This window comes from Gorilla gorilla, chromosome 13 (genome assembly GCF_029281585.2).
Source record: "Gorilla gorilla gorilla isolate KB3781 chromosome 13, NHGRI_mGorGor1-v2.1_pri, whole genome shotgun sequence".
NCBI lineage: Eukaryota > Metazoa > Chordata > Mammalia > Primates > Hominidae > Gorilla > Gorilla gorilla.
The window spans coordinates 59,441,036-59,467,264 of record NC_073237.2 but is presented as its reverse complement, the minus strand read 5'-3'; the positions used below and the strand labels follow the sequence as shown (position 1 = coordinate 59,467,264).

Below are 26,229 nucleotides of genomic sequence, written 5' to 3'. Positions count from 1 at the left end.
TAGTCCTAGCTACTCAGGAGGCTGAGGTGGGAGGATCACTTGAGCCCAGGAGGTTGAGGGTGTAGTGAGCTGTGATCACACTACTGCATTCTAGCCTAGGCAACCGTTCCTGCCTCAAAAAAAAAAAAAAAGGATAATTTCTACTTAAGATTTTATTGACATCAGTAGTACTGAGCAAGATGTTAGGATTAAAATCTTGATCCAGTTCTACCACTAACAAGTAACTTAACATGGAGCCTCAATATGTTGCTTAATATCAAGGTATCTCAGATTTTTTTTTCAATTTGGGATTGCTCTAAGGAGTCTATAAATGTGACTATTCTATCAAAATGTACCACATCATTAGTGCAATTTTAAATATTAAAAGGCTGACATTAAACCAAAAAGCAAATTAAATACAATCTAACATACAAATTATTAAAAAATGTGTAGGGAAGTATATAGCTATGCAAATAACACACTTGGTTAATATCATAATTTTCTAATTGGGACTTTTGTTGTGTGTATATAAGTAAGCTAACAAGCTGCACTTTATTCTTCAACTACAAGTACAGACCTATACCCTTTCAAACTGGATCGTGTACATGGCTGTATTTTAGCCAAAGCAGAGACAACACGGAGCATTTTCATCTAATGCTTAGCAGACCTACTCTACCGCTGAACTGTAATATAATCTGTCATTTTGTATCTACATGGGTAGCTCCCTATATCTACAGATAACTGAATGCAGACTGTACCCTGAAACTGATTAAAAACATTCAAAAATATTTATTAATGCAAACTATGTATGACACAGATATAAGTGGAAAAGAACCTTTGTTCTAAGAATTAACAAAGCCAAATAGAAATAAAACATTTAAGAACATTATAGTACACATTTCAGAAAGAAACTAGAGAACAATCTCAAATGTTGCTTATCAACTAATTAATGGGTACGAAGTAGGAATTCCATTTTGGGTTCACTGGGTTCTGTTTTGCTCTAATTTGTAGTACTAAAATTATGTCATGTGTGGACAGGAAAAAAAACACCAAAAATTTAGTATTGTAACATCTATATTGAGTTGAGATATGCAAGCACTTCAATAGTAGGACTTCAACAATAGTCATACATTAACTCCATTACTAGTGGTTCTTGATCTTTAACCTACTTCAGAATAGCCTAGAAGCCTTATTAAACACAGATTGCTGACCCCCATACCTAGAGTTTCTGATTCAGTAGGTTTGAGGTGAGACTTTAGAACTGCATTTCTAACAAGTTCCCATGTGATGCTGATGCTGCCGATTTGGTAAGGGACCACGCTTTAAGAATCTTTTCTACAGATTTCTCAAACATTGAGATTTATGTTGATTCAGATTATATCAGTACCTTCAAAGCAAAGACAGGGTATCTTGGAGAGATTTTAGTTTAGATTCACTAAACTCTCTTTTAAGTTCTCAGTAGAAATTGTGAAGAGAAACTGACTACTATAATAAAACTCAAGGAATTAGAAGTGTAACTACTATTACAGTACAAGGGCTTCTACCAGGAATGGTAGTTGATTCATTATTTTTAAGTTGGTGGGACTGATGGGTCGACATCTTGGAGTAAGTATAAGCCTAACAGTCATGGGCATCAGTTTGTGTGTCATACAGATGGAAAGCAGAAGGTTCCATAATCCTTCTTAAAACACAGCTTAAGAGAGTTTCAACCATAATGACAAGTGAACAGGTAACTCTTAGATGTCTGCATGGATCAAACCATCTCCAGAAACATCTTCAAAAAGCATATGAAAACTAAGGAAAACAACAGGGTCACCAAAGAAAATACTAAGATACCTATTACCACTATAAGGTATGGTCAAGTGCTTGCAAGTACATTCAGACATTTTTCACAGCATATTACTTATATGCACAATTACAAAAAAATAAAAAGAGTTAAATAAATGTATTAAGCTTTTATTAGGTAAGAAAAAATTCTAAGATGGTTAGTATATCTTAGTTACAAGTGATGATCTTTTTTCCTTTAGCCTCTTAAAATCAATATATGGAAGACATGCAATGCTAAGTTCTTCTTTTGTACATCCTGTAAGACAACACTTTTCTGAATATCCTCTGCGTTTTCTTTGGGGATGATTCCCCCAAAACAAATTGCTTAAGGTTTTAATTTTGTTTCTATGTTTCTTCTGAAATTCTGCATTCTCATGAATATATACATTGATATTATGTGATGAAGAAAATTCTCTTGTCTTATCAAGGGGTGAATATCCCTTTTTATCCTTATACTCAGGTAGTGACTGCATTTCCCAACTGTTTACTGCTTCTTCCCAAGAAGTAGACACTGTTGAGAGAGAAGAAAATAAATGCTCCTTTATTAAAATCTTCCTTTAGATGAAAATTTAATATTGGAACAGTAAAATCAGCTAATTATTAAAAAACAAGTAATCACATTTTAAATAAAGAATGGAAAGTATGGTTATTCAAAAGCAATATTTAACTAAAGTAGGTGTAGTGTTTTCCTATTAAAAGGCTGTACACCTTTGTACATTTTTGTATTAACACTTTAAATTGAGATATCATTCACATGCTATAAAATTAGTCATTTTAAAGAATACAGTTCAGTGGGTCTTAGTATATTCGCAGGGTTGTGAAACTATAAATCTAACTCCAGAACATCTGTATCTAAAAAGAAACCTATGCCCATTAGCAGTCATTTCCATTTCCCTCTCCCACTATCCCCTAGCAATCACCAATTTACTTTCTGTTTCTATGGATTTGCCTATTCCGTATATTTCATATAAATGAAAGCATACAATACATGACCTTTTGTGTCTGGTTTCTTTCACTTAGCATGATGTTTTCAAGGTTCACCTACATTGTAGCATGTATCTTTTTATGGCTGAATAGTTTTCCAATGTGTGAATATTCCACATTTTGTTTATCCACTTATCAACTGATGGACATTTGAGTGGTTTCCACTTTTTGGTCATTATGAATAGTGCTGATGGCCCAGCACAGTGGCTCATGCCTGTAATCCCAGCACTCTGGGAGGCCGAGGCAGGCAGATCACTTGAGGTCAGGAGTTCAATACCAGCTTCGTCAACATGGCGAAACCCTGTCTCTATTAAAAACACACAAAAAATTAGCCAGGCGTGGTGGTGCACGCCCGTAATCCCAGCTACTTGGGATGCTGAGGCATGAGAATCACTTGAACACGGTAGGAAGAAGTTGCAGTGAGCCGAGATAGTGCCACTGCACTCCGGTCTAGGTGACAGAGCAAGACTCCACCTCAAAAAACAAAAAAAAGAATAGTGCTGCTATGAGCATTCACACACAAGTTTTTGTGTGAACATATGTTTTGAATTCTTTGGGGTGTAACCTAGGGATGGAACACTGCATGATATAAATTTGTTTGATGTTTTGAGGAACTGCCAAACTTTTCCACAGTGGCTGCACAATTTTTCAATCCCAGCATCAGTACAGTAGAGTTCCAATTTTTCCACATCCCCATCAAAACTTGACATTTTCCATTTTTTGATTATCATTATCACCATGGATGCACAGTGTTAGCTCACTGTATTTTTGATTCGCATTTACCTCACGGCTAATGATGTTAAGCATCTTTTCATATGCTTATTATATATCCTCTTTGAAGAAATGTCTCTTCAAATCCTTTGCCCATTTTCAAATTTGATAATTTGTCTTCTTATGCACATCTTACAACTGAGCAGTAGAAACCATTTTGTTCTTTATTAAAATATAAAGAAATAGAGAAGTGGTAATATGCTCTAGGTACAATGAACTGATTGTCACTGTTAATGCTGCTCTTAACTCACTCAGCAATACTGGACACTGGAAACCCAAATAACTCCAGAAGGTAATTATTTGAAGACTTACTGTACTTCCATTATGGCCCTTGCTCATCTACAGTACCTTCTAGGAGGATATATTTGCCAATAGTCTCTACTGTAGAGCCAGCTCTTAGGCAGCCATGTTCTGAACCATGTGACTCCACCCTCTAGCCACAGTGGAACAAACTGGAAGTTGGCACCTGACCCAAAAGAAACCAATCTGTCACGATGGCTAGCAATCCATGTCATGTGAAAAACATGAATCGACCCAATCAGATTTTCTCAGTTTGAAACTAGAACTAAGAAGTAACGAGAAAAAGATGAGTTAGTGAGAACCAAATCTAAAAGGATTCTATGAGGTTTGTCATGACAAGCTAAAGTTATAAAGGAACATAAATACAGGGAAAAGATTCACAGACAGAGAGGAAGGCAGAAGTTTTTTGTTTTTGTTTTCGTTTTTTTAAGAGGTAATATGATTTCTTAGGCTTTACAAAGTCTTTCTAGGTCCACTTCTATACCTTGTTTGTTTTTATAATAACTACTATCCCCTTTTATCTTGAGGTTATTTAGGTGAATCTATGTCCTTTGCAGTTAGAGGCCTATTAGAGCACTCTTCAGTAACTTTTTATTTAATTAAAAAGTTGCTTGTTTAAAAGAATAAGATAGAACTCTATCCAGACTAATCAGGAACAAAAAAGATGGAAATGAACAAAATACAGCAGAAAAAAAGAAATAAGTAAATACAGCCAAGTTTTAAAATAAATATTATGAATGCTTATACATTTAAAAATAAAGATTAAATGGATGAATTCCTAGAAAAATACAAGATGCCTTAACTGGTACACAATGACACAGAAAACCTAAGTGTACCAACAATATTCAAAGAAATGAAAAGGGCAGTCAGAGTTATCATCTTCAAAAAAACACAGATATGGGTGGTTCCACTTATTTTTAAAAAACAGTAAATTCTAATAATATACAAGTTGTTCCAGAAAACGAGCAAAAGCTGCCCAGCTCATTTTATGAAGCTGGCATAATCTTTATTCCAAAACTAGGTAAGAACAATATGAGATTTTAAAATATTTAAAAACTCATTTGACTTTCAAATGTTGATTTCAAACTCCTAAATATTAGTTAACTGAATCCATAAACATGTTTTACAAATACATTAAGAAACGGTTCGGGGGAGCAGCCAAGATGGCTGAATAGAAACACCTTTGCTCTGCAGCTCCCGCCGAAAAGGACAAAAATGGCAAGTGGATTCTGCATCTTCAATTGAGTTACCAATGTTCTCTCATTGGGACTGACCAGGAGGTTGGCCTGACTCAGAGCAAGGAAAAGCATAGTGGAGCTAGGGCCCACCTGGGAGCCAGCCACACGGGGCAAAGGGAGCTCCCTTCCCCAGCCAAGGGAGGCAGTGAGGGATTGTGCTACCCCTCCCTGAAAACCATGCTTTTACCATGAATCCTTGCAACCTGGGGATCAGGAGGTCCCCTCATGAGCCCATGCCACCAGGGCCTTGGGTTCCAAGCATTAAGCTATGCAGACTGATGGTGGCTGCTGAGGTGGGTGGCACTTGAGCAGGCACTGAGACCACGAGTTCCTGGGGGGAAGAGGCAGCTGCCATTACTGTGTCTTCAGTCCACCGTTTTCCCCTACCATGATGCCAGTGCAGTTTGGATGGGGAGCAATTCCCCCACAGCACAGCACAGCGGCTGGGACAGTTTGTGGCCAGACTGCTTCTTTAGGTGGGACTCCAATCCATTCCCCCTCACGGAGCAGGGCCTCCCTGTGGGAATTTTCACATCCCCAGTAGAGGGTTTATGGATAGAACTCTGATATCCCTGAGAAGAGGCTCTAGGAGGAGGGTTGGCTGCGCTATCGTGGATCAGCCATTTTAGTCTTTCCTGCCTACTGGCACTGGAGAGGGAGATTTCTCCCAGCACAACACACCTGTTCCACCAAGGGGCAGCCAGACTGCTTATTTAAGTGGGTCCCTGATCCTATTCCTCCAAACTGGGTGAGACCTCCCAACAGGAGTGTTCTGCTGGCATCAGGTTAGCGCCCCTCTGGGACAAAGTTCTCAGAGGAAGGAGCAGCCTGCCATCTTTGCTGGTCTGCAGCCTCCACTGGTGATACCTCCTGGGGCGGAAGAAACCAAGGTGAATAAAGTCTGGAATGGACTCCCAGCAAACTGCAGCAACCCTATGGAAGAGTGGCCCTACTGCTAAAATAAAAACAAACAGGGAGCAACAACAACAACATAAACAAGAAAGACCTCACAAAAACCCCATCCAAAGGTCATTGGCCTCAAAGATCACAGGTTGATAAACCCATGAAGATGAGAAATAATCAGTGCAAAAACGTTGGAAACTCAAAAAGCAAGAGTGCCTCTTCTCCTCCAAATGATCGTAACATGACTCCATAAAGGGCACAGAACCGGGCTGAGTCAGAGATAGATAAATTGACAGAAGTAAGCTTCAAAAGATGGATAATAACAAACATCCCTGAGCTAAAGGAGTATGTTCGAACTTGTTGCAAAGAAGCTAAGAACCATAATAAAACATTACAGGAGCTGTTAACAAGAATAACTAGTTTAGAGAGGAAGACAAGTAACCTGATGGAGCTGAAAAACACAACACGTGAACTTCACAATGCAAACACAAGTTTGAAGTTTGTAGTTGAATAGACCAAGTGGAAGAAAAAATATCAGAGCTTGAAGACTATCTTGCTGAAATAAGGCAAGCAGACAAGAGTAGAGAAAAAAGAATGAAAAGGAATGAATAAAACCTCCGAGAACTATGGGATTATCTTAAAAGACTGAACCTATGACTAATAGGGGCACCTGAACAAGACGGGGAGAACAGAAACAAGTTGGAAAACACACTACAGTATATCATCCAGGAGAATTTCCCCAAACTAGCAAGACAGGCCAAAATTCAAATTCAGGAAATCCAGAGAACCCCAATAAGATACTTCATGAGAAGATCAGCCCAATAACATATAATCATCAGTTCTCCAAGGTCAAAATGAAGGAAAAAATGTTAAGTGCAGCCAGAGAAAGGTCGAGTCACCTATAAAGGGAAGCCCATCACACTAACAGCAGGCCTCTCAGTGGAAACCCTACAAGCCAGAAGAGACGGGGGGGCCAATATTTATTTGATTTTTTTTTTTTTTTTGAGATGGAGTTTCACTCGTCACCCAGGCTGGAGTACAATGGCATCATCTCGTCTCACTGCAACCTCGGCCTCCAGGGTTCAAGTGGTTCTCCTTCCTCACCCTTCCCAAGTCCCTGGGATTACAGGCATGCGCCACCATGCCCGGCTAATTTTGTATTTTTAGTAAAGACAGGGTTTTGCCATGTTGGCCAGGCTGATCTCAATCTCCTGACCTCAGGTGATCCACCTGCCTTGGCCTCCCAAAGTGCTGGGATTACAGGCATGAGCCACTGCACCCAGCAGATATTCTTAAATAATTTCTAACCTAGAATACTGTATCTGGCCAAACTAAGCTTTATAAGCAAAGAAGAAATAAAGTATTTTCCAAACAAGCAAATTCTGAGGGAATTCATCACCACCAGACCTGCCTTGCAAGAGCTCCTGAAGGAAGCAGTAAATATGGAAAGGAAAAACCATTATCAGCCACTACAAAAACACACCAAAGTACACAGACCAGTGACACTATGAAGCAACTACATAAACAAGTCTGCAAAATAACCAGCCAGCATCATGATGACAGGGTCAAATTCACACATAACAATATTAACCTTAAATGTAAATGGGCTAACTTCCCCAATTAAAAGACACAAAGGGCAAGCTGGATAAACAGTCATGATCCATTGGTGTGCTGAATTCAAGAGACTCATCTCACATGCAAAGACACACATAGACTCAAAATAAAGTATGGAGGAAAATTTACCAAGCAAATGGAAAACAGAAAACAGCAAGGGTTGCAATCCTAGTTTCTGACAAAACAGACTTTAAACCAACGAAGATAAAAAAGACAAGAGCATTACATAATGGTAAACAGGTCAATTCAATAAGAAGAGCTAACTATCCTAAATATATATGCACCCAATACAGGAGCATCCAGATTCATAAAACAAGTTCTTAGAGACCTACGAAGAGACTTAAGACTCCCACACAATAATAGTGGGAGACTTTAACACTCCACAGTCAACATGAGACTGATCGTTGAGACAGAAAATTAACAAAGATATTTAGGACTTGAATTCATCTCTGGATCAAACGGACCTGACAGTTATCTACAGAACTCTCCAACCCCAAACAACAGATATAGATTCTTCTTGGCGCCACATGGCACATCACATAATTGGAAGTAAAACACTCCTCAGCAAATGCAAAAGAACTGAAATCATAACAAAGTCTCTAAGACCACAGCACAATCAAACTAGAACTCAAGATTAAGAAACTCACTCAAAACCACACAAGTACATGGAAATTCAACAACCTGTTCCTGAGTGACTCCTGGGTAAATGATAAAATTAAGGCAGAAATCAAGAAGTTCTTTGAAATCAATGAGAACAAAGAAACAACGTATCAGAATCTCTGGGACATAGCTAAAGCAGTCTTAACAGGAAACTTTATAGCGCTAAATGCCCATATCAAAAAGGTAGATCTCAAATCAACACCCTAACGTCACAACCAAAAGAACTAGAGAACCAAGAGCAAACAAATCCCAAAACTAGAGAAGAAATAACCAAGCTTAGAGCAGAACTGAAGGAGACAGAGACATGAAAAACCCTTCAAACAGTCAATGAATCCAGGGGCTTTTTTTTTTTTTTTTGGAAAAACTAATAAAATAGACCACTAGGTAGGCTAATAAAGAAATGAAAGAAGAATCAAATAGACACAATAAAAATGATAAAGGGGATATCACCACTGACCCCACAGAAATACAAACAACCATCAGATAATACTATAAACACCTCTATACCAATAAACCGGAAAATCTAGACACAATGGATAAATTCCTGAACACATACACCCCCGCAAGACTAAACCAGGAAGAAGTTGAATCCCTGAATAGACTAATAACAAGTTCTGAAATTGAGGCAGTAATAAATAGTCTACCAACCAAAAAAAGCCCAGGACCAGATGGATTCACAGCTGAATTCTACCAAAAGTACAAAGAGGAGCTGATATTCTTTCTTCTGAAACTATTCCAAACAATCAAAAAGGAGGAACTCCTCCCTAACTCATTCTATGAGGCCAGCATCATCCTGATACCAAAACCTGACAGAGATACAACAACAAAAAAACTTCAGGCCAATATTCCTGAAGTACACCAATGTAAAAATCCTCAATAAAATACTGGCAAACCAAATACAGCTGCACATCAAAAAGCTTATCTGCCACGATCAAGTTGGCTTCATCTCCAGGGTGCAAGGGTGGTTCAAAATACACAAAATCAATAAATGTAATTAATCACATAAACATATCTAAAGACAAAAACCACAAGATTATTTCAATAGACACAGAAAAGATCTTCCATAAAATTTAACATCCCTTCATGTTAAAAACTCTCAATAAATCAGGTGTTGATGGAGCATACCTCAAAATAATAGCCATTTATGAGAAACCCACAGCCAAATATCATACTGAATGGGTAAAGCTGGATGCATTCCCTTGAAAACTGGCCCAAGTTAAGGATACCCTCTCTCATCACTCCTATTCAACATAGTATCTGAAGTCCTGGCCAAGGCAATCGGGCAACAGAAAGAAATAAACGGTATTCAAATAGGAAGAGAGGAAGCCAAATTGTCTTTGTTTGCAGATGACATGCAAACATAGACACCCCATCTAGAACACACCATCATCTCTGCTCAAAAGCTTCTTAAGCTGATAATCAAATTCAGCAAAGTCTCAAGATACAAAATCAACGTGCAAAGGTCACACGCATTCCTGTATACCAAGAACAAGGAAGCAGAGAGCTGAATTATGAATGAACTCCTATTCACAATTGCTACAAAGAGAATATACCTATGAATACAGTTAGCGAGGAACATGAAGGACCTCTTCAAGGAGAACTACAAACCACTGCTCAAGGAAATAAGAGAGAACACAAACAAAAAAAAATTCCATGTTCATGGATAGGAAGAATCAATATTGTGAAAATGGCCATCCTGCCCAAAGTAATTTATAGATTCAATGCTATTCCCATCAAACTACCATTGACATTCTTCACAGAACTAGAAGAAACTATTTAAAAAGTCGTATGGAACCAAAAGAGCTCAAATACCCAAGACAATCCTAAGCAAAAAGAACAAAGCTCAAAGGAGGCATCACGCTACTGGACTTCAAACTATACTACAAGGGTACAGTAACCAAAACAGCATGGTACTGTTACAAAAACAGACACATAAACCAATAGAATTTCTGTTCCAGAACTCAGAAATAAGACCGCACATCTATGACCATCTGATCTTGGACAAACGTGACAAAAAATAGCAATGGGCAAAGGATCCCCTATTTAATAAATGGTGCTGGGAGAACTGGACCACTTCCCTACACCTTATAGAAAAATTAACTCAAGCTGAATTAAAGACTTAACTGTAAAACCAAAACTATAAAAACCCTAGAAGATGATCTAGGCAATGCCATTCACAACATAGGTATGGGCAAAGATTTCAGGACAAAATCACCAAAAACAATTGCAACAAAAGCCCAAATTGACAAATAAGATCTAATTAAACTAAAGAACTTCTGCACAGCAAAAGAAACTACCATCAGAGTGAACAGACAACCTACAGAGTGGGAGAAAATTTTTGCAATCTATCCATTTAACAAAGGTCTAATATCCAGAATCTACAAGGAACTTAAACAAATTTACAAGAAAAAACAAACAACCCGCTTAAAGAGTGGCCAGGCCAGGTGCAGTGGCTCATGCCTGTAATCCCAGCACTTTGGGAGGCCGAGGTGGGCAGATACCTGAGGTCAGGAATTCAAGACCAGTCTGGCCAATGTAGTGAAACCCTGTCTCTTCTAAAAGTACAAAAATTAGCTGGGCGTGGTGGCGTGTGCCTGTAGTCCCAGGTACTCGAGAGGCTGAGGCAGGAGGATTGCTTGAACCCAGGAGGCAGAGGCTGCAGTGAGCCGAGATCATGCCATTGCACTCTAGCCAGGGTGACAAAGCAAGACTCTACCTCAAAAGAAAAAAAAAAAAAGAGTGGGCAAAGGACATGAAAAGACATTTCTTAAAAGAAGGCATTCATGCAGCCAACAGACATTTGAAAAAAAAAGCTCAACATCACTGATCATTAGAGAAATGCAAATCAAAATTACAATGAGATACTATCTCACGACAGTCAGAATAGCAATTATTACAAAGTCAAGAAACAACAGATGCTTTTGAGGTTGCAGAGAAATAGGAACTAATTCCCACTGTTGGTGGGAATGTAAATTAGTTCAACCATTGTGGAAGACAGTGTGGTGATTCCTCAAAGATCTAGAACCAGAAATACCATTTGACCCAGCAATACCATTATTGGGTATATACCCAAAGGAATATAAATCATTCTATTACAAAGATGCATATGTTCATTGCAGCACTATTCACAATAGCAAAGACATGAATTCAACCCAAATGCCCATCAATAAGAGACTGGATATAGAAAATGTGGTACATATACACCATGGAATAAATACTATGTAGCCATAAAAAGGAATGAGATCATGTCCTTTGCAGGGAAATGGATGGAGCTGGAAGCCATTATCCTCAGCAAACTAAGGCAGGAAGAGAAAACCAAACACTGCAAGTTCTCCCTTATAAGTGGGAGCTGAACAATGAGATCACATGAACACGGGGAAGCGAAAAACACACAATGGGGCCTGTCAGAGGGTGAGGTTGGGGGAGGGCCAGCATCAGGAAAAATAGCTAATGCATGCTGGGCTTAATGCCTAGGTGATGGGTTGATAGGCACAGCAAACCACCATGGCACACGTTTACCTATGTAATGAACTTGCACATCTCGCTCATGTACTGCTGAACTTAAAAATAAAATTAAAAAAAAAAAAAAGAATGAAAGGGTTCATCCCAGAAACGCGAGGACAGGTCAAGATCACAAAACCTATCAACGTGGTTTACCATGTTAATAGACGCCCATCCTCAATCACAGCTGGATTTGCTTTCTACTTCAGGAGAAAATTGACGCAATCTGAAAAAGAACTTGCATCGACTCCCTTTGCCAAATTTTTAAATTCATCTCTTAACAGGTACACCCATATACTCTCCCTTTCTACCTATTTCTACAGATGAACTATACACTCTAAAGCCAATTTCTGCACTTACGTATTACATCTCTCCTCTTGCCTACCCTAGGACACTACTCCAGCAATCCTTCTCCACATTCTTCATCAGTTTTTAACTTCTATTGAATCACTCTTACCAGAAAACTTATTTCTCCCACTTATAAAAACATACACACAAACCCAAACACATTTCTCTTGGCCCCACTTACCATGCCAGCTACCATCGTATTTATTTTCTCTTTTCTGTAACAAAACTCCTTGATAGAGTTTTCTATATTTACTAATTTGTTCCTCTTCTCTCACTGTCTTAAACCCACTCTAATCAGACTTTCATTTCATCACTCTACCGAAACTTCTCTTATGAAGGTCACAAACATATTGCTAAATTCAACAGCCATTCACAACTTCATTGATTTATCAAATACACCTCTTCCTGACATACTTTCATCATTTGGTTTCCACGATATCACACTCTCTTTTCTTCCAACCTAAGTAGTTGTCCCTTTTCTGTTTCCTTTACAAGTTCTCACTCCCCAATTTATTATTGTTGGTGTTTCTGAGGACTCAGTTCTTAGTACTATTTTCTATGTACACTTACTCTTCTGGTGATCTCCTCTAGTCTTACAGCTCAAAAAATTATGTATCTACCTACGACTTCTGAACTTCTATCTGCAAACAAGATGACTCTTTCAAACTCCAGATTTATATACCTTACTTCCTACTCAATAAGTCCACATTAATGTTTCAAACTCAACATTGTTTAAAACTCCACAAAATTCAACATGTCCAAAACTGAACTACTGATACTGTCTTCCAAACCTGTTCCACTTTGAGGCCTTTCCTATCTCATTTATGACAATCCCATCCTTCTAGGTGTTCCACATACAAAACTTTAGAATTAACAATGTTTTGGAGTCATTCTTTTTTTTTTTTTTTTGAGACAGAGTCTCGCTCTGTCGCCCAGGCTGGAGTGCCGTGGCATTATCTCGGCTCACTGCAAGCTCTGCCTCCCGGGTTCACACCATTCTCCTGCCTCAGCCTCCCGAGTAGCTGGGACTACAGGTGCCCACCACCACACCCAGCAAATTTTTTGTATTTTTTAGTAGAGATGGGGTTTCAACGTGTTAGCCAGGATGGTCTCGATCTCCTGACCTCATGATCCACCTGCCTCGGCCTCCCAAAGTGCTGGGATTACAGGCATGAGCCACCGCGTCTGGCCATGGAATCATTCTTGATTTCTCTTCCTCATATCTCACATCAAATATGGCCCATGTATAACCAGAATTTAACAGTTTTCACTATCTTCACTTCTATCATCCTCATCTAAGACCCTCCCTAACAGGTCTCTCTGTTTCTACTCTTGCCTTTCTACAGTCTATTCTCAACACAGTAGCCAGAGTGATCCATTTAAAATGTCAATTATGTCACTTCTCTGCTCAAAAATCTTAATGACTCCTTGCATCACCCCAAAACAAAGTCTTTAAAATGATCTAAAACAGGGGGTCCCCAACCACTGGGGACTTAACTGGTCTATGGCCTGTTAGGAACCAGGCCACATGGCAGGAGGTAAGCAGTGGGCAGGCCAGCGAGCAAAGCTTCATCTATATTTACAGCTGCTCCCCATTGCTCGCATTATCACCTGAGCTCCCACCTCCTGTCAGATCAGGGACAGCATTAGATTCTTATAGGAGTGTGAACCCTATTGTGAACTGCGCATGCCAGGGATCTAGGTTGCACGCTCCTTATGAGAATCTAATGCCTGATTATCTATCACTGTCTCCCATCACCCCCAGATGGGACCATCTGGTTTCAGGAAAACAAGCTCAGGGCTCCCACTGATTCTACATTATGGTAAGTTGTATAATTATTTCATTAAACATTACCATGTAATAGTAATAGAAATAAAGTTCACAATAAATGTAATGCGCTTGGATCATCTGAAAATCATTCCCCTCCCTGGTCCAAGGAAAAATTGTCTTCCATGAAACTGGTCCCTGGTACCAAAAAGGTTGGGGATTACTGGCCTAAAATACCCTATTTTATCATGTCTGCCTATTACCTCTCCTACCTTATCTTCTACTACTTTCCTCATTTTCTCTGCTCCAACCACATTTGGCCTCTTTGCTATTCCCTGTATACATCAGGCAGAAGGGCCTCTGCTCCACTATTTCCTCTGCATAAATGCCCTTTCTCCAGATATCCACTTGGATAATTCCCTTACCACTTCTTTTTAAATCTCACCTTTTCAATAATTGGTCTACCCTTACCACACTGTTTAATACTATACCCCACCTTTCAACTCCTTGCTCTGTTTATCTCCCTTATCCTGTTTTATTTTTCATTTTTCTGTAGCTCTTACTACTTTCTAATATTTACTTATTACATTTATTACTTAATAAAGCTCCATAAAGCCTTTGATCTTTGTCTGTTTTGTCCACTGACATATTCCCAAGATTCTAAAATTGTGCCTGGATGCTTAGTAGGTACCCAATGAGTATTTGCTTAATTAATAAAAGAAAAAATCATAAGACTAAGCAAAAGTATGCGAAAAGAAGACCTTAATAAAGTTCAGCCCTATTTACGATGATTAAAAAAAAAAAATCTCTTAGCAAGCTTCCTTACCTTAAGATTATATAGCATAAACCTACAAACGTCATACCTAATGGAGATATTTAAATGCGTGCCCTTTAAGCCTGGGAACAAAACAAGAAATCAAAGCAAAAAAAAATGGTATAAGTTTAGAAAGAAAGTGATATAACTATCATTTTCAAGTGATAAAAAACCTATAGAATCAACAAACTATTAGAACTATGAAGATAGTTCAGCATGGTTGCTGGATAAAGATCAACCTATAAAAGTAAGTTGCATTTCTCTAGCCAAGTCGCTAACTAGTAAATATAATTCACAGGTATTTACAATAGCTAAAGAAAAAAAGTATTAAGCATGAAATTAACCAATGATACTGTAAAAGTTTCCATAAAGAAAACTTTAAAATCATAAGAATAGAATATAAGTAATTTCATGACTTTGATTAGGATGACTTTATGTAATAAAGAGGTCAATGGGGTCGGGGGGAGTTGGGTGCACAAGATGGCCAATTAGATGCAGCTGTGATCCATGGCGCTCAGGGAGAGGAATAAAAGAGTGAATTCAGCACCTTCAACTGAAATATCCAGGTTCTCACATTGGGACTGACTAGGCAAACAACTTGATCCAGAGAGAAAGAAGAAATGCAGGGTGGAGCAATGAATGACCTACCAAGGAACAGCAGAGAGCCAAAGGAAACTCACCCTCAGCCAAGGAAAGTGGTGAGTGATTGTGCCACCCCGCCCGGGAAATCACGTTTCTCCCAGAGATCTCTGAAACCCAGATCAGGAAATCCCATCTTTGATCCCAGATCTTTGCAGATCAGGAGATCCCATTGTGAGCCCATGCCACTAGGGCCTTGGGTTCGATACACAGAGCTGTGTGGAGTCTCAGTGGAGCAAACGCTCAGGCACACAACGAGGCCCAGGAGTTTTACAGACTCTGGCCCTGGGATCCTGGCAAGGCAGAAGATATGACAGTGCATATCCCAAGGAAGGGGGCTGAATCCAGGGAGCCAAGCAGTTGTTCTGCACGTCCCACTTCCACAGCACCTCACAAATTAAGACCTGATTTGGAATTCCAGCCACCCAAGGCAAAAGCTGGAGTCCACCTGAAACGGGACAGAGTTCCGGGGAGGAGGGGCAGCCGCCATATCTGGGAAAGGTCAACTCAGCTGTTCCAGCCTCCCAGCTTTGGAGAATCCAAACAGTCCGGAGGAGGAAGGTACCCCACAACACAGCACAGCTGCTGTGCCAGACTGTGGCCAGACTGATTATTTTTTTTTCTTTTTCTTTTTTGAGATGGAGTCTCGCTCTGTCACCCAGGCTGGAGTACCGTGGCGTGATCTTGGCTCACTGTAACCTCCACCTCCCAGGTTCGCCCACCTCAGCCTCCCGAGTAGCTGGGATTACAGGCACATGCCACCATGCCTAGCTAATTTTTGTATTTTTAGTAGAGACAGGGTTTGCCATGTTGCCCAAGCTGGTCTCAAACTCCTGATGTCAAGTGATCCGCCCGCCTTGGCCTCCCAAAGTGCCAGGATTCCAGGCATGAGCCACCACGCTCAGACTGCTGCTTTAAGTGGGACCCCAATCCATTCCTCCTGCCTGGGTGAGACCTCCTTGTAGGGGCTTCAGCCACTCCAGCCAGGGTTACAGGGACAGAGCTGTGATCTCTCCCTAGGACTGAGCTCCTGGGGAGGAGGGGCTGCCGCCATCTCCACGGTTCCCTTTACTCAGCTGTTCCAGCTTGCTGGTTGGCATGAGAAAGGGTTCCCCAGAAGGCAGTACAGCTGCTTTGGCAGATTGTGGCCAGACTGCTTCTTTAAGCAGGACACTGATCCATTACTCTTCACTGGGCAGGACCTCCATGTGGAGGCTTCAGCCACTCCAGCCAGAGTTATACAGACAGAGCTCTGATCTCACTCTGGAACAAAGTTCCTGTGGGGAGGGGCAGCCACCATCTCTGTGGTTTTCTACATCACACTACCCAACTTCAAACTATACTACAAGGCTACAGTAACCACAACAGCTTGGTACTGGTACAAGAACAGATACATAGACCAATGGAACAGAATAGAGAACTCAAAACCACACACCACACACCTACAACCATACGATCTTGGACAAACCTGACAAAAACAAGCAATGAGGGAAGAATTCTCTATTTATTAAATGGTGCTGGAAGAATTGGCTAGCTGTAGGCTCAAAATTGAAACTGGACCCCTTCCTTACACTCTACACAAAAATTAACTCGAGATGGATTAAAGACTTATGTAAAACCCAAAACCATAAAAACGTTAGAAGAAAATCTAGGCAATAGCATTCAAGACACAGGCACAGGCAAAGATTTCAAAACAAAAACACCAAAAGCAATTGCAACAAAATCAAAAATTGACAAACAGGATTTAATTAAACTAAAGGGCTTCTGCACAGCAAAAAAAAAAAAAAAAAAAAAAAATCATGAGAGTGAACAGACAACCTACAGAATGGGAGAAAATTTCTGCAATCTATCCATCTGACAAAGCTCTAATATCCAGCATCTATAAGTAACTTAAACAAATCTACAACAAAAAAAAAACAACCCCATTAAAAAGTGGGCAAAGGACATGAACAGAGAGTTCTCAAAAGAAGACATATATGTGGCCAACAAACAAAAAATAGCTCAACATCACTGATCATTAGAGAAATGCAAATCAAGATTACAATGAGATACCATCTCATGCCACTCAGAATGGCTATTATTAAAGTTAAAAAACAACAGATGCTGGCAAGGTTGTGGAGAAAAAGGAACACTTTTACACTGTTGGTAGGGTTCAACCATTGTGGAAGACAGTGTGGTGATTTCTCAAAGACCTAGAGGCAGAAATACCATTTGACCCAGCAATCCATTACTGGGTATATACCCAAAGGAATGTAAATCATTCTGTTATAAAGATACATGCAAGCATATGTTCATTGCAGCACTATTCACAATAGCAAAGACATGGAATCAACCTAAATGCCCACCAATGATAAACTGGATATAGAAAACTTGGTACACATACACCATGGAATACTATGCAGCTATAAACAAGAATGAGATCATGTCCTTTGCAGGGACATGGATGGAGTTGGAAACCATCATTCTCAGCAAACTAACCCAGGAACAGAAACCAAACACCACATGTTCTCACTTGTAAGTGTGAACTGAATGATGAGAACACATGGACACATGCAGGGGAAAACACACACTGGGGCCTGCCTGACAGGGACCCTGGGGGAAGGGAGAGTATCAGGAGGAATAGCTAATGGATGCTGGGCTTAATACCTAGGTGATAGGATGATCTGTGCAGCAAACCACCATGACACACATTTACCTATGTAACAAACCTGCACATCCTGCACATGTACTCCTGAACTTAAAAGGTGAAGCAAAAAAAAGAAGTCAATCCTCTTCAAATTAGTGTATATATTCTATTGTGGGAAGTCAGGGACCCTGAACGGAGGGACCGGCTGGAGCTGTGGCAGAGGAACATAAATTGTGAAGATTTCATTTTAATATGGACATTTATCAGTTCCCAAATAATACTTTTATAATTTCTTATGCCTGTCTTTACTCTCTTAATCCTGTTATCTTCATAAGCTGAGGATGTATGTCACCTCAGGACCACTGTGATAATTGTGTTAACTGTACAAATTGATTGTAAAACGTGTGTTTGAACAATATGAAATCAGTGCACCTTGAAAAAGAACAGAATAACAGCAATTTTTAGGGAACAAGGGAAGATAACTATAAGGTCTGACTGCCTGCGGGGTTGGGCAAAAAGAGCCATATTTTTCTTCTTGCAGAGAGGCTATAAACGGATGTGCAAGTAGGGAAGATATCACTAAATTCTTTTTCCTAGCAAGGAATATTCGTATTAATACCCTGGGAAAGGAATGTATTACTGGAGGGAGGTCTATAAACAGTCGCTTTGGGAATGTCTGTCTTATGTGGTTGACATAAGGACTGATATACGCCTTGGTCTCCTGCAGTACCCTCAGGCTTACTAGGGTGGGGAAAAACTCCACCCTGGTAAATTTGTGGTCAGACTGGTTCTCTGCTCTCGAACCCTGTTTTCTGTTATTTAAGATGTTTATCAAGACTATATGTGCACCACTGAACATAAACCTTTATCAGTAGTTCTGCTTTTGCCCTTTCCCTTGTGATCTTTATTGGACCCTTATCATAGTTCTGCTTTGGCCATTTGTCCTGTTCCCTCAGAAGCATGTCATCTTTGTTAGACCCTTATTAGTAGTTCTGCTCCTTGCACTTTGAAGCATGTGATCTACTCCCTGTTCTTACACCCCCTCCCCTTTTGAAACTCTTAACAAAAAACTTGCTGGTTTGAGGCTCAGGCGGGCATTAGAGTCCTACCGATACGTGCCGTCACCCCCGGCGGCCCAGCTGTAAAATTCCTTTCTTTGTACTCTTTATTTCTCAGCCGGCGGACACTTATGGAAAATAGAACCTACACTGAAATATTGGGGGCGGGTTCCCCTGATAATATTCCACGCATCCCAAATAAAATTCCATGTGGATTTTTAAAAAAGAAATTCAATAAGCATACTTTTAAATATATATGAAAGAATAAAGGTTGAAGAATTAGCTTAGTCAATCTTAAGGGAAAAAATAAACATTGAAGACTTGTCCTGCCAGATAAATGACATCCTATAGAGTCACAGTATCAAAAATAGTAACGATAAAAGGCCAAATAAATGACCAATTAAATAAAGTAGAAAGCTCAAACTTATCAGTAATGGTTATTCCGCAAATTAGTGAGAAAAATAATTGATTAGTAGAAAGTGTTCAGAAAACTAGCTCCCTATGTAGAGAAAAAAAGACTTATTGAGAAAGTGAGGTAATATTCCTACCGAGACCAGAACTAAAAATTAGCCTAATAATTAAGGACTTAATGTGAAAAGTAAAACTGAAAAGTTAACAGAAGGACAGAAAAGGACCTCTAATACATAAGGCAAAACACTGCCTAATTATATAAAAGTTAAGGCTTTCTGTCAAGCAACAGCAATAGACAGATGTCAAAATGGGAGAACATATTTGTGACATCTAAAACCAACAACTAGTTGTTACTGTATCTAGATTTGATTAACTCCTATAAACCAACTGGAAAATGATAACAATTCCAACAAGAATTGGGCAAAATATATAAACAGGAAATTTTAAGAGAAAATCCAAAAGTTAACATGTATATGAAAAGATGTTCAGACCCAGAGCAAGTTAAAATAGAAATAAGTGTCATTTTACATCTATTACACTGGTAAAAGTTAATAACTGTATAATGCTAATTGTTGACATAGATATGAGGACACAGGATTGGTGGTGCAACTATACATTGGTGTAGTCACTCTGAAGAGCAATCTGATACTCCTCAGGCAAATTAAACATACACATACTTCATGACACAGCAATTCCACTCTAGATGTGTATCCCAGAAACACTTCTAGGTTCATAATGGGACACATACAATGATGTTCATGGCAGTGTTATCTGTAGTGGTAGCGAGTTCAAGGCTATATAGGTTAGGTGTTCAAAACTGAATAAATCAGTAAAATGTGAGGAATGCACATGAGTATTATGCAGTAGTTAGAAGCAATGGACTAAATAAATGTTCACATAGCAACAATAAGATATAGATCTTAAATGCCTTTTAGATATATCTTAAAAACATATGAACAGGAAAGAATGCATAATTTGCAAAAACTTATAAAAACAAAAAAATATATAATAAACACATTACAACAATTGCCAAGGAGAGGAGGAGAATGGGAGTGGAGAAAGGGGCTAAGTGAGGATAATCACCTTCTGTAAATTATAATTTGCTTATGTTAATTGTCTATCTTTACTATTCTGTAGGCTTCATGAGGGTAGGAGCCTTCACCGTTTACTCTAACATCCCAATCACCAAGAAGAGTGCCTAACACATGATAGGTACTCAAATTTTGTTGAACTAATATATAAAGAGAAGGGCCCTTTACAGACTAGTTGTGATATCTGAAACATAAACAAAAAAAACAAGAATATGTGACATGAAGACTAAGAATATGGGGATATGATTAATCTAACTGGAATAGGGGTTACAGATTATGAAAAGCTGATTTTGAAACATTAATGATTTCACCTGGCACTAATATCTCGGAAGCACAATACTCAGTCGTAATTTAGAAATATGATGTCAACTTCATGGTGCTACATTACGGAGTAGGTCTTGGAGATACTGCCTCCACCTTCAGGGTCCATTAACAAGAAGCACACAATTACAGATTCAAGATATGTATAAGTAGCTTTGAAAAAAAGCATTTTTTAATAGCTGCGTAGCAAATTATATTTTTCTGTGTCAGACTCAAGTAGATCATCAGGATATTAAAATTTCAGACAACTGACTTGATCTAACACAACAACTTGTCCTGCTGGTAAAAGTGAAATAAAAAGTAATCAACTTTCCAGCCACAGTCACATATAAAAATGATGTCATAATTATGTATTCTATATTAGAAACATATACATCTCTGCTACTTCTAAATTATTTCCTAGAAATTAACAGGACAGAATAAATGTCATCTTCCCTTATAGATTAATAATTTTTAAAATTATAATACAATTCATGTTGATAACCTAACCCATTTTTCCTTCCTCTACATATTTCAATACATCTGTGGTTTTACTGTTACATAGTATTTCCACTTCAGCAAACTGTCTTTTACATAGTTTCCATAGTAGCAGGTTTTGTGGGTATAACAATTTTCAAATATTTTCAGATACATTTTTATTTTCTACAAGTCTTGTTTCATTGCAGCTTTCTGCTCATTATTAATGACATTTATTCTTCCAGGGGAGTGTGAATAATACTTAAAACAAAGGGATCATTAACAAGCTGAGTTTTAAGGTTGAACATTTCTATTAAGAAAATTGTCTTTAGAGCACTTTGTTGAGAAAAGGCATTCCAACCTCTCTTTGAATAACAGCCTCAAAGTTGGAGGTCTAAAAATAAAATTTTGACTACAGTATTATAGCATAGGTAGTGAAAGCACAGTATTTAATGTGAGAGAAATGCCCACCCAACATAAAGCAGAAAGGGAAGGCTCTCCTTGCACTCCTGGGAGAAAAGAATAAGAAAGAGGAGTTAAAAAAAAAAAAGAGAGAGAGAGAGACAGACAGTAAACTGGACCTTGTTACTCAAAAGTGTGGGCCACCAACTAGCAGCACCTGGGAGCTAGTTAAAAACGAAAAATCTCAGGCCCCACACCAGGCCTACTAACTCAGAGTCTCTAAATTAACAGGATTCCCAAATGATTCATATGCACATTAAAGCGTGAGAGTCACTGAACTAAAGTATAAGTAGAAGACTGGGGAGAGACACTTCCTTCATTATAACAGAAGGACAAGGTGAGGTTTGCATGTGGGTTAGTTTGATGGGTCGGTTTGAAAATGATCATGAATCAGTCTCATGGTTTCTGTCTTTAAAAGTTTTTATTCTTTCAGCAACAGTGATTTTATAAATTCTATTCATTCATTCCAAAAAAGCTAATGAGTGCCTACAATGTGCATTGTTTGACTTTTTTCAGTCCTCTACATTAGGGTCTCTTTTTGGCATGATAGTTTACTCATTTCCTTAATTTCAGAAATCTTCACTTTTACAAGATTTGTCCAAATCAAATCAACTGAATTACTGTAAAAGGCAGTAATCTTCTTCCTACGGATACACTATAAACAAAGTGCAATTTCTTTTAAAATGACAAATCATACTGGGACTAAAATGTCTTAGTCACAAAATGTAAAAACATAGTAAGATGATACCAATGAATCTGAAACAAGAATATCCTTCCTGCAGACTGCTTGAAAGCATCAAGTATAAATTCAGCGCATATTAAACACATGCGATGTGCTAGGCCATCTGCTAGACATTTCAGACAAAAATATGCATGAAATAGTCCCTATAATATAGTATGGTATATAGGGCTGACTTTATGGGACTGAAACCTATGTAGTCACACAGGCCTTGCATTTGGTTTAAATGTTCCTTTGTTGTTCTCAATAAATTTACCTTTGAAACTTTAAGCGAATGAAATACAAGTACGTAAACTCTTAAATGAAGACTGATAGGAGAACGGACCAGGCCTATCTCCTGGTACGTGACCAGGGGATATGGACAAGTAAGGAAAACAGTTTTATATTTTACTACCTTTATTTTCATGGCCCTTTCCTGCTTTTTTGAACAAGATACTCTGCATTTTTATCTTCTACAAGGTTGGGCTGATTCTGTAGCCAATGACGACAGTCAAATACAACTATGTGCCAGATACTGTGGTAGAAAGGACAATGGAGCCATTGGCTATGAAAAGGTCAATGATGACTTCACAGGGAAAATGATACTTAAGTTGGGCTTTGAAGGACAAAAAGGAGTTTGCCAGATGACTGGCACTCCAGAAAGGAACAACATTCTTACATAAATACGTAGACTTACAAGTGTACATTTATTTCCTCTAAGTTAAAAAAAAAAGCGCTTCATTGAAGTTTTGTATATTTTCAATACACTGTTTTCTACCATTTTTTAAAGAGCTGTGTACTAGGCGCAAATTCCACTTCCTGGGGAAGCTCAGCTTCTGGCAGAGCAAATGCAGGAATAAGAACTATACACAGGTGAACAAACATGCCTTCGGTTTCGATTTTTACCTGGGTTTGTGCCTCTTCCCCGGGCCGGGAAAGCGGTTTGCGGGCTTTCGAACTGGTATGGGCTGTAGGCTTCGACCTTCTCCGAGGCCTGTGCAATCAACCGTGAGAAAGGGGTTTCCTCCTCGAAACGGAACTGGCTCCAGTTGGCATGGCCGCAGAGTTTTTCTATTTCTTTCACCAAGTACCTGCCGCACAGCTTCCTGGCACTGCTGATGTCGCTCAGTTCACGAGAAAACCGAACCAGCAGGAGTCCAAGCCACAGCAGACACAAGCGGAGGAGCCGCGGCATCCCTGTGACCCCAGGCTAGTCCTCCGCGTTGTGCAATGGCGGTCGGCCTGACCCTGCTCCCTGTCTGCGCCTGCGCCAGGCCGAGCGGCGCGCACAAACACTGTGGAATTCCGAGCGCGTGGGGGCGTCGCCAGAACTTCAAGGGAAGGCGCGCGCCGGCTGCGTCAAGGCTTTCCCGCCAGCTCAGGGGTCTCAGGTGGTCGAAGGTAGCAGGCTCTGGCTCCTAAAATGAAAGCCAAAAATCCCCTCACTACCCTGCCACCCCCTAGTTTGACTCATTTTTCTTTCCTTCCTCAATGGGAGATTCCTCACCAAGCGTGAGAACATAGGACCCCTGTTACCTGATAACGTAGGTTAAAAAATGTTGCTCCCTCCACCTGGAATGCGTTTCTCGTTCTTGTTTGCCAGGTTGTTAATGAAGCTTCGTCTCCCTCACAGAAACCCCCTGTCATCTCTTTCACGGTGTTAATCGACCTGTTTCCATTTGTGGGCGTGTAACCTCTTTCCTGAGACCCCCGCTTCATGAAGGCAAGGGCCTGCGTCTGTTCTTGCTTTCCATTGTACCCCGGGATCTGGCATTTAGCTGGCAATCAAATATGTGGTGAAACGTTTAAGTGTTGCATATGGCCATGTGCGTTTAGTCAGGTTCAAAGCTTCTTCAGAAAAATCCTACTGGTTCACAGGGAGGCATGGGCCTTAGCCTCAATCTCCAGAAAAAAGAAGTAGGGATGCTGTCTTGAGGTACCTGGGATGGAAATCTGGTTCTTTCGGTTAGATAATGTAGAGGATTGTCTATTACCAAATTAACTTGTGACAGGGACCCCTAGAGGATTTGCCTTGTAAGAATAACAGCATGCAGCATGAAATGCTCATTTAGGTGAGATAATTTTGCTCAGTTAGGAGGGAAGGGGCGGGGAAGCGAAGCGCAATCGGCATAGGTAGCTTTATCATTTTAAATGAAGTTCTGTGTCATTAGTGTGTTGGCGTGGAAGGATGTACTATCGGCCACAAGAGGGCATTCGGTGGCTGTCTCAGGAATAAGGTTCAGGCTGCTGAAGCCACAGGTGCAAGCTTATCAGTGATCTCACCATTTCCCTATACAATTTTATTTTTTTCTCCCTTTCTTTTCTGTCTTCTGACTCTATGTCTTTTTCTTAATTTTCCGTTTCCCTATCTTTTCCCTGCTTCCCAGTGGCATCCATGAATGCTGTTAAATTAACTGCCAATTGAATTTTTTAAATGGTTGATATAATATAGATTAGTAAAATTTAATCACCTTCCTTAAAAAATAACTTATGTCCAAACTATAGTGGGCCATGAGTCCTAGTCAGAACTTTATCAGGTAAAGTTTTTGAGAAAGGAAAATATTAATCATACTGAGATGAATGTAAGCCTTGTGGTAACCACAAGGCAAAACCTATAGTAGATATATAAAAGATAAAAAAGAAGAAATCAAGCATACCACTACAGGATATCATCTAATCACAAAAAGAACAAGAGAAAAAGAAAAGAACAAAGGATCTACAAAATAACCACTAAACAATTAACAAAATGGCAGTAGTAAATTCTAACCCATCAATAACTACTTTGAATGTAAATGGATTATGTTCTTTGATCAAAAAACTGGGCTGAATGGATAAAAAAAAAAGACTCAACTATATACTGCCCACAAGAGACTCATCAAAAGACTTGAACTATACTTTGGAACAAGTGGAGCTAACAGATATTTATGGGACATTCCATCCAACAGCAACAGAATACGCATTCTTCTAAAATGCACAGAGAACATTCACCAGAATAGATCATATGTTATGCTACAAAGCAAGTCCTAATAAATTTAGAAGAATAAAATAATATCAAATATCTTTTCTGGCCACAATGGTATGAAAGTAGAAATCAAAAAAAGGAGGAACTTTTGAAAACTCACAAATATGTGGAAATTAAAGAACATGTTCCTAACTACCAGTGGGTCAAAGAAGAAATGTAAAGGGAATTTAAAAAATATCTTGAGACAGGCTGGGCTCAGTGGCTCATGCCTGTAATCCCAGCATTTTGGGAGGCTGAGGTGAGTGGATCACTTGAGGCCAAGAGCTCAAGACCAGCCTGGCCAACATGGTGAAACCCTGTCTCTACTAAAAATACGAAAAATTAGTCAGGTGTGGTGGCAGGCACCTGTAATCCCTGCTGCTCAGGAGGCTGAGGCAGGAGAATGGCTTGAACCTGGGAAGCGGAGGTTGCAGTGAGCTGAGAGGGCATCACTGCACTCCAGCCTGTGTGACAGAGTGAGACTCCATCTCAAAAACTCCAAAATGGAAACACAACATACCAAAATTTATGGTATGCAGCAAACACAGTGCTGAGAGAGAAGTTTATAGTAATAAGCACCTATGTCAAAAAAGATCTCAAATAAACAACTTAACATTGTATTTCAAGGAACTAGAAGAACAAAGTTAAGCCCAAGCTTAGCAGAGAAAAGGAAATAATGAAAGTCCAACAAAAAAAATTTTAAAAATAGAGGCTAGCAAAACAATAGAAAAGTTTAACA

General features: G+C 39.4%; 1 protein-coding gene across 4 annotated transcripts in view; it reads right to left on the bottom strand.

The window, feature by feature from the left end:
- The window catches only part of INSL6 (insulin like 6), a 197,100-nt gene extending 173,312 nt beyond the window's left edge, over positions 1-23,788 (bottom strand). For 3 of the 4 annotated variants that reach the window (XM_055350623.2, XM_055350622.2, XM_055350621.2), the window contains exon 1: positions 23,396-23,787. In XM_055350623.2, the coding sequence (XP_055206598.2) occupies positions 23,396-23,684 (289 nt within the window). In that variant the 5' untranslated portion in view covers positions 23,685-23,787. Of the gene's footprint in view, positions 1-1,919; positions 2,318-23,395 lie in introns of those variants that run through there. The other variant, XM_004047773.3, reaches the window with a different exon arrangement.
- Positions 23,789-26,229: the final 2,441 nt, after the last annotated feature.